This window comes from Danio rerio, chromosome 4, assembly GCF_049306965.1.
Source record: "Danio rerio strain Tuebingen ecotype United States chromosome 4, GRCz12tu, whole genome shotgun sequence".
NCBI classification, from domain to species: domain Eukaryota; kingdom Metazoa; phylum Chordata; class Actinopteri; order Cypriniformes; family Danionidae; genus Danio; species Danio rerio.
In genome coordinates this window covers 50,879,659-50,892,002 of record NC_133179.1, presented here as the reverse complement: position 1 = coordinate 50,892,002, position 12,344 = coordinate 50,879,659, and the positions used below count along the sequence as shown (strand labels likewise).

Below are 12,344 nucleotides of genomic sequence, written 5' to 3'. Positions count from 1 at the left end.
GAAAAGGACAGTGCTGGAAGGGAAAAGCAACAAAAATAAAACGGCAGCGCATGCTATCTAACTGCCCTGGGGGCCTTCCATTTTTAAAGACGTATGACAGAGAGTGAAGGTCCAGTGGCTTTCCTGTAGCTCGCCGTGATTGTATAGTGATTAGTACTTTGTGTTGTTGCTGCAGCAACCCCACTTCAAATCTGGGTTACGGCAGGTTTTTCAAGGTGATATTGGTGTTGCACTATGTGTTGCCATGCGTAATCTCAAGCCTCCTTTTAGTGCAGGCTGTGCTAATGGTCAAAAATTAAACACAATGAAACTTTAAATAAGCATTCTTTATGTGTGATGTGCAATCATGTACTGCATATATATTAATCCTTTTTCTATTTATATAGGATGTGAACGTTTCTGCCTCATCCTCTGGTACCTATTCTGCTCCTCTTGCACCTGTGATTTCTGCATTTGCTAGTACCACCTCTTTTTTAGTCCCTTCTACTGCTCCATCTGTGGCTGGTCCCACGGCTTACCGTACTGCTGACATGGAGAGTGCTCCTGGCTCAGAGCTTTGCTTGCTGCCTTTAAAGCTGATAGGGACCATACCACCTCAGAATCAGAAGTGGATTTCATCAGCTCTGTGGACGAACCAGCGGCTGCGCACTGACCTGAAGCTGTGGTATAATCCACCAGAGCCAGCACTCATTTATCATCAGGCTCCCATATCAGAGAATTTATTCACAAATAAACTCCTATTTTAGATGCCCTACCATCTTTGGAAGTTCAGACTGTCCTGCGGTGTGTGGAAAACAGCTCGATAGGTTGAGAGGTACTACCCAATGATTACTGAGACTCTCTGGTGCAATTAAGCTGGTTGTAAAAGAGCTCACATTTCCAGTAGCAAGACCATCTTGGACCAGCTGGACTTGTCCTTGACACAGAATGGAGTTCTGACTGATCCTGACAAGAAGGTAAATATACACAGATAATTTAGCCTTTGTCGCAATTGTTTGTCATTCAGGCACACCATAAATTAGTTTGTTTTAATGTCTGCCATTACTTTATCTGTTTTTCACTTCGTTTCTTAATACAGATATGCCAGTGACATGCGAGTGATTCGTTTTCTAAGGGAGAGCACCTTGGGTAATAGCATCAGCCACTTGGTCAAGCAGTTGAGGGAGAATCACAGTGAGGAGTGGCTTAAGCGTGTTTGTCGCTACCTTGGTGCATGCTCAGACTTAGTTGTCTAGCCAAGCCTGTTCACTGTCAAGTTTTATGACACCCCTGAGCTACTGGCTATTTCTTCTCACCGATGGATGCTGGCAGTTTATGGCAGAAACATCTTAAGCAGAATGTATCACATAAAAGCCAGCAAAACATCTGCTTTTGGCAATATATTAAAAATAGATTACACAAAAGTTAATATTTTGTATTCCTACATTTCAAAAAATTATACTAAAAATAAAGTCTAAATTAGTATTTTTATCTGTAAACAGCAGTAAAACACAAATGTTTATGCATTAATTTATTTACAAAAAGTTAATTTGGCCTTTATGTACTCATTGTTTTTATGTGTGATCACCAGAAAACTATCAGGCCTTGCCAAGGGGTCTGCCTTGTGTCTAACATCTGGAAGCAATGAGGTTGGCCAAATCCTCATCAGTGTCCTGACCGCTCAGGAGGGTCCTGCTCTTGACACCATGGCTGCCGATCTCATCCACAGGTTCAGCAATGCTGATGTGGCTCCTCCTCAGCTTCTTTATGTTGACAGTTGTAGCAAATTATACTGTAGATTAAAGTGCTCGCATATCTACACCATTATTACTGTAACAAATTAGCTCAAGGTTATTCTTTCCACACCTATTCCACTGTTAAAATGTAGCGAGTTATGATTTAGATTACAGTGCTTGTGTAACTTCTGCTCCATTATATATATATATATATATATAGCAGATTAGCTTAACGGGAGGAAGATTCATTTGAATGGGGCTTCAAACGAATTGACCCTTTAGATCCGAACAAACGAATCTTCCAGCGATCGTTAGAGTGGACAGTCGAGTTTATTATGGCTGTTGCTATCAAAAATAAAAACCCTTTAATGTTTGAGCAGGGTAACAAGATTGAAGTTTAAGACATTCGATTCATAAATATACAAAGGCACCTTTCTTTATACAAAATGAAACTTTATTGATCAATCTAACAGAAACAAACACCTAACACAAACACACATTCATACAAGTGTAGAGAAGGGTAAAGAAAGTAAAGTAAGAGGTTGAGAGAATGTAATGATGGGAAAACCTCAGATTTTGTAAGCGAACCACACATAATCAATTTAACCCTTCTATTGTCTCTTTAGGGTTGAATTTAGTTCACACTAGTTCAGCTGTAGGCAGAAAGTGGGAACTTGCGTATGTCCGTGATGTGAAGAAGCTCCCGTTGTTGAGCACGTGGCTGGTTGGTTGTCCTTGCTTCTCGCAAGGTTTGAAGTGGGGTGGAGTTGGTAGTGTCAAGTTTGAATGGGCAAAGGGGCCAGTCATGAGGACTACTGGTTTGCGACGCACTAAACTTAACTAGACTCTCGATGGAAAATAAAGAAAGGAAGGTATCTGAGATGTGAAATGTCCAAGCTGTGCGATTAACCCTTTCTGTCTGGGTCTCCGCCTGCTTTCTTGGAGGTTTCTCTGCGTAGGTCTCGTTCTTAGGTCGTTGCTATGACTTGAGTTGAAGAGAGAGTCACTTTTTAGAAGAAGAGTTGAAGAGGAGCTCTTTCTGAAGAAGAGCAAGTTGAAGAGGTTGCAGAGTTTGAAGAGGTTAGGGTTTTGAGAGCATGGTTCCAGAGAGTTGCAGAGCAGGTTTAGGAGAGCTGCTGGTTAAAAGAGGTTCAAGAGAGCGAGGGCGTTGCTTTGAACAAGCTTTATAGGGCGGGTTCAGATCCACCCTCTATGGAAAGTTGACAAATTAGATATTAACTTTCTTAAATCCTGGTTTTATGGCTCTTTGTTCGAAGAAGAGGAATTTGCATAGGCAAAATTGATGCAAACTAAGGCAGTCTCTTAAAATGTGAATATGTTGCACTCGTATTAACATAAAATGTCAACGATCAAATAGTACAGCAAGTTAGCTTCAAAACAACTCTAAACATGACGGTTTATGAGCTTGTTTAGCTGCAGTAGAGTTAAACATTGTATGCAGAAGTATTAAAGGGTCAATGAAATGGCAGGTCTCGATATGAGGACTCCCGAGTAACCACAGCGTCCTGGGTTAGCTAGCACAACAACTTTTATATACCCATTGATGAGTAATGCAGGCATCCAATCAGGATTTACCACATACTCCAATCTGGAGTCTTGGAATCATCACAGTGTAGTAATATTGTAAAACTTAATACCTGTCGCTTTGCCTAAATCATTAAATATTGAAAGTTTGTATTCTACTCAAAAAAATACATGTAGTAAACTAGAAAGAATCTTGAACCTAAAACTAAAGAAACTTTACAAACAAAAGCTGTAACACAGGACAATTGAATGGGCTTTCTAAACTTAAGGCCCTGGTATACTGCAAACTAACCGTCCTGGAGCTCCACCCTCTTTGATGTGTGGTGTCTTCCCAGTGATTTGCTTCTCATTTAGGGAGTCAGACAGAGAAGATCATGCAAAACAACACTAGCTACATGAATACACTGGAGAGTGGAGTACAGATGTATCCACACCTGTACAATCACTTGCAAAGAGATTTTAAGCCGCAGAGGTGCTGTTTGCCAGATGTTTATGAAGCCGCCATCATTGACTTTACGGTAAATGCGAGGAGCGCAACACATTTACAACCTCGCCTGGAAAACAGTATACCCTCACTCAGCCTTTCCAAACATAATTCAGACATGAAACATCCTTTGCACATGAGAAAATGTTTTGCTGCATTCATGTCATGTTGTCCATGTGCAGAATGAGCGAAACTCTGTAGACACTGATCAATCTGTATGGTTTCTCTCCAGTGTGAATCCTTTTTGGTGTTTTCAGATGTGTTAACTGATTAAACCTCTTGTCACTGTGTGAACACTTGTACGGTCTCTCCAGTGTGAATCGTCTGGTGCGGTTACAATTTTGGAGCTGTAATAAAAGTCTTCCCAAGGCCCATACACACCGGGACGCTTTTCATTTGCGTTTATCGTCAGCGTTTTATGAGTAGTTTTTTAGCATTCAAACCCAAGCGATTTTCACTGGCTTCAAGCAGAAGAGTATGCAAACCACTCTTTGATGTTAGATGGTGCTACACAACTTCAAGCTTCCGACATCCGCTTGTAACACAGAAGAAGATAGAAAGTTCACACACTTGTTGTTAGAGTTATTGGTGACTCGAACAAGATGGTTCAAGCAGCAGTGCCAGCTCTAGCGAAGAAGAAATGATTATTGTTCACCAGTGCAATAAGCAGCTCCACGTTCATATCACATTGACAATTTTGCACTTGAGTGCCTCCAAGTGCTGTTTACTTTAACTTCAGCAGCTCCGTGCACATGAACAAAAGTGTCAACCTAACTGGTGGAGAAGGTTTTGACAAGGCACGTCAAATAAAAAAATAAAAAAACGAGCATGAGGCGTTTTTTTTAATTGACGCTTTTGCGCCTGGCGTTTTGCACTTTGCTGTGCACGATCACACTGACGCCCTTTATATAGTTACAAGACGTTAAACGTTGACGGTAAACATAAGTAAAAAACATCTCAGTGTGCACGGGCATTCACACTCAAGACCATATAATCTTGCACACCAGTGTGGATCTTCATGTGTTCATTAAGGTTTGCTAATCGGTTGAAACTCTTCCCAACTCTGAGTGCAATAGTTTCTCTCCAGTGTTGGTCTTCTTGTTTAAGGTCTGAGGAGTTGCTGAAACTCATTCCACACCAGAGCTGCGGTCACACTAGAGTTTGAGCATGCGAAATTCTTTTGTATGGCGCTGCAAAAAGGGGCGGGATTAAACAAAATTATTAGTCATTAAAAAAGGGAGCGATTGGTCCATATTTTAAATTTCTTTCAAAAGAGGTCATGTTTTGATCTTTAATTGGTCTCACACAGTCAAGTGATACGATATTGCAGGTCAGAGTTCACCAAGCTTGAACTTTGCAACGTAGTGAACTGTGAAACTTGATGCATGAACTTGCATTTCCGGTCTGATGCATTCAAGTGTGTATGAATGGTAGTCTATGGGGAGAAAAGTCCAGTGTGACCGCGGCTCAAGTGCAAGTGAATGGTTTCTCTCCAGTGTGGCTCAACATGTGTAGATGAAGGGATGATGATCGGCTATAACTCTTCCCACACTGAGTGCATGTGAATGGTTTCTCTCCAGTGTGGATCCTCATGTGTTGATAAAGGGATGATGATTGGCTGAAACTCTTCCCACACTGAGTGCATGTAAAGGGTTTCTAGCCAGTGTGAATCCTCATGTGTTTATTAAGGTTTGATGAGCGGTTAAAACTCTTCCCACACTGAGTGCATGTGAATGGTTTTTCTCCAGTGTGGATCTTCATGTGATCATTAAGGGATGATGATTGGCTGAAACTCTTCCTACACTGAGTGCATGTGAATGGTTTCTCTCCAGTGTGGATCTTCATGTGTTGATTAAGGTTTGATGATTGGCTGAAACTCTTCCCACACTGAGTGCATGTGAATGATTTTTCACCAGTGTGGATTCTCATGTGTTGATTAAGGTGTGATGAGCAGTTAAAACTCTTCCCGCACTGAGTGCATGTGAATGGTTTCTCTCCTGTGTGGATTCTCATGTGTTGATTAAGGTGTGATGAGCGGATAAAACTGTTTCCACACTGGGTGCATGTGAATGGTTTCTCTCCAGTGTGGCTCATCATGTGTTTATTAAGGTCTGATGATTGACTGAAACTCTTCCCACACTGAGTGCATGTGAATGGTTTCTGTCCAGTATGGATCCTCATGTGTAGATTGAAGTTTGATGATTGACTGAAACTCTTCCCACACTGAGTGCATGTGAATGGCTTCTCTCCACTGTGGATCCTCATGTGTTGCTTAAAGTGGGATGAGCAGTTAAAACTCTTCCCACACTGACTGCATGAGAATGGTTTCTCTCCACTGTGGATCCTCATGTGTTGATTAAGGTGTGATGATTGGCTAAAACTCTTCCCACACTGAGTGCATGTGTATGGTTTTTCTCCAGTGTGGATTTTTTTGTGTTTACTAAGGGCTGATATTTGGTTGAAACTCTTCCCACACTGAAGGCATGTGAATGGTTTCTCTCCAGTGTGGATACTCATGTGAATCTTAAGACTGCTTTTGCTTGCCAAACTCTTTCCACACTGAGTGCAGGTGAAACGATTCTTGTCTCTCCTTTTTAAAATACCATCAGTCTGTAAATGAGTTTTTTCCTCAATTTTGACATGATGTTCCTCCTCTTCACTTCCCTCTTTCTCTTCAATTAGGTCTGAAATAAATAAATAAAACATTAGTTTTCATTAAGTCTTAAAAACTCCCATTAAAAGCTGAAAAGTGAAAAGACACTGGAAACATTGGCAACACACACTGTAATTTTGATGCACATTAAATGTAAAATAAATCAGATCATAGTGTGTTTGGTCCACTAACGTGTAAACATTTAAGCAGATTCAATTCAATTCATCTTTATTTATCTAGTGCTTTTACAATGTAAATAGTGTCATTGGCTATATTCATGGCAAAAACATATATTAACACATATTACAATATATAATCATAAAATCAAATCAGTTTCTTAACAAACATGCATTATAAAAAAAAGTAACAGCAGCACTAAAAACAGTCATAAACAATCTTTTAGTTTGATTATAGATAAATATTCTAAAAGTCCAGAAGGCACCTTTTTAAACATTTCTTAAAAACATTTAAAATACTTTCCGAATGAAAACGTGAAAAACAGTGCACAAGCTTCAGCTGTGAATATCGAGCTTTGTCCAGGAATACTCTTTCTGAAACACTCTGAACCAATCCCTGCTGCAGCAGATACTCATCCATCTCATTTTGAACTAGCTGTATACACTGGTACATAAGTTGGTAGATTGCATCGGATATTTATAAATTCTTCCTGATCAACATTTGGGTGGATTTCCCTTTTTTTAAAACTGAGACAATTGCATTATAATAGATGGCTTTTTAATTTGGCTTTTTGGTGGTATATGGCATACATGTATCGTTGTTATTATATCCAACTATTAGATGATATTATTAATATATAGATTAATATCCAACTTCTCCAAGTGAGTTTTTATTTGAATTCCAAAGGGTCTGATGTATCTGGGTCTGGCTTTATAGAGATGCTGATATTGAGGGTGGAAAACTGTAGAATATGCTGGATTGTCTTTATTAGCTTTCAGCTTGACTGCATATTTGAGAGCCAGTTTTAATCTTCTGTTGTAAAGTGACATTTCTTCTGCTGCCGTAAATACACTTTGAATTGGAGAAGTCCTGTATGCTCCAAGAGCAAGTCTCAGTCCTGTATAATGTTCTGTATCAAGCATCTTTATGTATGATACCCTTGCAAATCCGTAAACTACACTCCCATAGTCCATTTTTGATCTAATAAGTGTCCTATTAAGTTTTAAGAGTATCGCCCAATCTGCTCCCCATTTGATCTTTGCTAAAACTTTTATAACATTTATTGCTTTAAAACATCTATTTCATAATACTTTAATATGATGAATAAAAGACAACTTATTGTCAAAACTTATTCCTAGGAACTTTATCTCGTTCACAACTTGTATAGTATAATTTATATACTATATATAATTTGTCTCTCGATTGTATACATATTTTCTCTTTATAACTAATACATATATCATCTACAGAAAAACTACAAAATATATTATTCCCAACAGCATTTACAATGTTATTAATTTTAATACTAAATAGTGTTACTGATAGTATACTTCCTTGGGGCACTCCAGATTCTTGTATATGCAATTCAGATAATAAATTTTTAATATGCACATGAAAAACTCTTTTAGATAAAAAAATTGCAATAAAATTAGGCAAATTTCCAGCTCCAGGTAGTATCATAAAAAAAAAAAAACGCTACTATGTTCTTTTTTTAATAAATCAGTCTCGTACAAAAGATTCTAATCGTATAAGATGGTCAAGAGTACTTTTCCCTCTTCTAAACCCACACTGATATTTATTAATCTTCTGTTCTTTTTCTAAAATCCACAATAAACAATCATTAATCATTCGTTCTACCATTTTGCAAAGGCAACTGTTAAGGCTATTGGACAATAATTATTTGAATGATCTTTTCCTGGTTTAGGTATTGGTATAATAATAGCTACTTTCTAAAATGCTGGTATTTCTCCTGATTTGCAGATACTGTTAACCCGACAAGATGCGGAAATGCCATCTAAAAAGGTGACCTGCTGTTTATCCAAATCAGGGACATTGACAACATAAACATACAAATAACAATGTTAACCCGGGATTTGCGATTGTGAAATGTCTGTTCATGAACACCAGGTATAACATGAGCAGTGTGAAAGGAGATTACAGATAACACAGGATTCTGGTGATCCAGTGTTAGAATGACCCAGGGTTAACAATTAATACTAAGAATACTCAGCATCAGCTCTCAGAATAAACAGAGCACTTATCATAAACATTGTGCTCCCCATACTTTATTTAATAATAGGAAATTAATCCTTAACAAAGTATGAAAGTATAATTATTAAGCACATTATAAATGTGGTTGTAAGTCAGGAATACATGTGTAGCTGCAGTTATAAACAGTTTACTAATGCTTATTAATTTAGAGTAAATGCTAAACAGATAATGAATTCACTATTAGCTAATGCATAATAAATGGTTTATAGTGTGTTGTTATTGTAAAGTGTTACCAAACTATCTTTTGTCTTAGACCGACTCATGGGCGAGAATTAATGCTATGAAGTTTTACCTCCCTGACTCTTTATCCCTCCTTTCTGCTTTATAGCCATGCTTATTGAAAGTAACACCATCGTCATGTTACATAAACTTTGCAAAACTCGCTGTGCCGACACCTCTGCACAAAAGGCTGTTAATTTGGTTTCATGGCGCATGAGCGGCGCTTATTTTATCGGCGTGCATGCAAACAACCGGGATTCACACAAGAGCATGTGCAAGGTGCGCGGGAATGTTTTTCTGTATGCATGCATCAGTTCGCTTTCACAAACTTTGTTTCAGTTGCACATTGAGAATAACAAACTCGCAAGTGTAAAAGATGCTAAATGTAAATGGACCCTAATGTCTTTAATCTGGGATTGCCAATAATCTTATCTCAATACTTTTACTAGGGGACAATTTTTTTTGCCTATTTTTTAAAAATTATTTTAGTGTCAATTTCATTCAGCGTGTTTAAAATTGGGCCATCCACGTTTTCCGACATACTTTAAACCAGGGTTTCTGCAGGTTTCACCAAGTTAAATTTAAGACTTTTAATGACCATTTTGAATGAACTTTTCAAACGTCTCATAAAGGGCTAAAGAACTTTTCAAATGGCACAGATTTTGTATTTGTCCTATGAAAAAAATATTATAATAAAAAATTATTATATTATTTTGGATATTTCTTAGCAAAAGATTTTAAATGTTGTGTAAAAAAGCAAGCTTTACTAGTATCCACACACTTTTTATCCAAAATAAACTTTCTTAAAAAAAAAAAATAACCAAACGTTATAAAAACTATAATAAACTAAATTTATGCACAATAATCTGTCCAGGTCATGTCCTCAGTAGTTAAATACATGGAGCACATTTAATCAAATGTTATTGTAAGGAAAATAATTAAACCATTTTGATAAATAGAGTTAAAATGACCTTTTTCAATAAAAAAGTTTAAAGTTTTATTGAGATGGATTGTTGGTGAGTGTATGGGTTTTGGCCAGAATGGATAGCAAAATATGAACAAAGGAAAATAAAGACTTGCTTAAAAAAGATGTAAGACCTACAACACAATATTTCAGTAAATTTAGGACTTAGAATATACGACATTTTAGGACCCCGTGGTAACCATGTTTAAACACAATAGCCCTGGTAATTAGTTATAATAATAATGATGTAATTCTAAATCAGATACTATCTGTGAGAACTAGTAATAACTACTAGAAACAACTTTAAACCCATAAAGAAGTTGATTAAAAAAGGGAATTGTGATCAATGTGACATGTGCAAATGGGAAGTACTAAGCCAACACCATCACTGTAATATCTTCTATGAGAATATCGTCAGCTCAGTTACTTTTTTTAAATTTATTGTTTTTATTTATTTATATATAGTGCCAGTGCGCAGGTATGCTTTTCAAACAGTAGGAGAACAAGAAAAGAAGGTTAAAAAGGTAGAGAAAATGGGAGACTGATAATACATGAAATGAATGACAAAAGACACAAGAACAAGTGATGAAAGAAACTCATTCCTGTCTTTAAATGAGTGCTTATGTGCATTTAAGAGAACTAGGCAGCACACTCAGGGCTGCAAGATGGATTTAATTTAGTATTCTTACTATTAAAATATATCTGAATGAGGATCAGATGACTGAGTTGGTCTGAGCTGGAGAATTAAAATTAACCTGTTTGTTCCTGCAGATCTTCCTGTTTGACTGTGAATGTTTCTTCAATCTCCACATCTTCACTCTCCTCTTTAATAAACGCCATCTTTATAACAGTGTGAAGGTCAGTCGCTTCAGCAGGAGTTTTTCTCTGTGTTTGGACACTTTATCCTGTTTAAAATAAATAAAACAATAAAAATGTCCTGTTTAAAATTAAAAAACAGTGAACAAAAACAAGATAATTTCTCTTCAACACTTCAACAGTTTCTTTATATGAGAGTCATTAACAAAAAGAAATCAGGTAAGTCTGAGCAAGAAACAATAGCCACAAATCAGCTGATTAAAACTAGTACTCCATTTTTCAAATTTTATTGATGTATACTTGGAATAGAATGACATTATGCTATTTAATAAATTTAACCTTCACTAAAACACTTATTACACACTTTACTGTTGCTTTTTTCAAACTTTATTCAGGTATGTTTTTAATTGTTTAGTTTGTTTGATTTATTTTATTGTCTGCTTACAGCAACGTTGTAGCACTTATTTGCACACGACAAGAATTTCCTCTCAGGGAAAAATAAAGTTTATCCTATCTTATTCAAACAATAGACCTTACAGTGAGTAAAATAGTACTTTGTTGTACTAAAGGGTTAAAATAACATTAAATAGCATTAAATGAACCTGAAATTTTAATCAGTCGGTTTACATCTGTGAAAAAGCTTTAAAACAAACCTTTCTCCAGTTGAATCAGAGTGTGAGAGCGGCGCAGCCTTATGACGTCACACCACCATTCCACAATAAAAGTCTTGTTTTTTTTTTAGCTTTGTCCCCCTACTCACTCTTATATGAGTCATGACTTATCGATACATTTCTCCCCCTATTCCACTTTATAATTTATCTGCTTTCTGTCTTGTATTTGTAATGTATGGGGAAACATCAAATTTTCAAAATTTTTTATATAAATTTATATACGTAATAGGTTGAAACTTATTTGGGCTACAGTCCATTTGTCAGAATAAAAACAATATTTATAACCAAATAAGCAAACAAACAAATAACTAAATAGTTGTAAAGAAGCTTTTAAAATGACTGAAAAACTTAATACACTGTTGAACAATACATGCACATGTTTAGATTTTACATTTTATAATGTCAGCAATCAGATATTATTTGAGTGTAAATTCAGAATGTGCAACTCACCTTATTTTATCAACGTGCATGCTAACAACCGGGATTCACACAAGAGCATGTGCAAGGTGCGCGGGAATGTTTTTCTGTATGCATGCATCAGATTGCTTTCACAAGCTTTGTTTCAGTTGCACATTGAGAATAACAAACTCGCACGTGTGAAAGATGCTAAATGTAAATGGCCCCTAATGTCTTTAATCTGGGATTGCCAATAATCGTACCTCAATGCTTTTACTAGAGGACATTTTTTTTTGCCACCCGCAGAAAAATCCCACCCTGGGCGATCGCCCACATTGCCCATGCCTAAATCCACCACTGGCAATGCTAAACATTATTGTTCCACTATTTTTTGTTTGTTTTGTCTCACCTCATCCATGTCCAAACTGTTGAACCATACAGTGGCTGTTTTTTGCCCCTGTATTCTCTTTATTTGCATTCAGCAGAAGAAACTCAAACAGATTTGGAAAAAGTAGAGGATGAGTAAATTACAGAATTGTGATTTTTATGTAACTTACCCCTTTAATGCTTTTGTAAGTAAAGGTAAATTAAATATTACTGAAGATGCTAAAGAATGGCAGGAAACATGGAACACAGATAATAAGAGACAACA

The 12,344-nt window shown here is 36.8% G+C and overlaps 1 protein-coding gene across 1 annotated transcript; it reads right to left on the bottom strand.

Moving 5' to 3' along the window:
* Positions 1-2,147: 2,147 nt before the first annotated feature.
* Positions 2,148-11,332, bottom strand: LOC137491097 (uncharacterized). Its single transcript, XM_068220186.2, has 3 exons — positions 11,279-11,332; positions 10,565-10,714; positions 2,148-6,428 (listed from the first exon to the last, which is right to left on the bottom strand). The coding sequence occupies exons 2-3, from the start codon at positions 10,647-10,649 to the stop codon at positions 5,401-5,403; spliced, it is 1,113 nt and encodes a 370-aa protein (XP_068076287.1). The 5' UTR covers positions 10,650-10,714; positions 11,279-11,332; the 3' UTR covers positions 2,148-5,400.
* Positions 11,333-12,344: the final 1,012 nt, after the last annotated feature.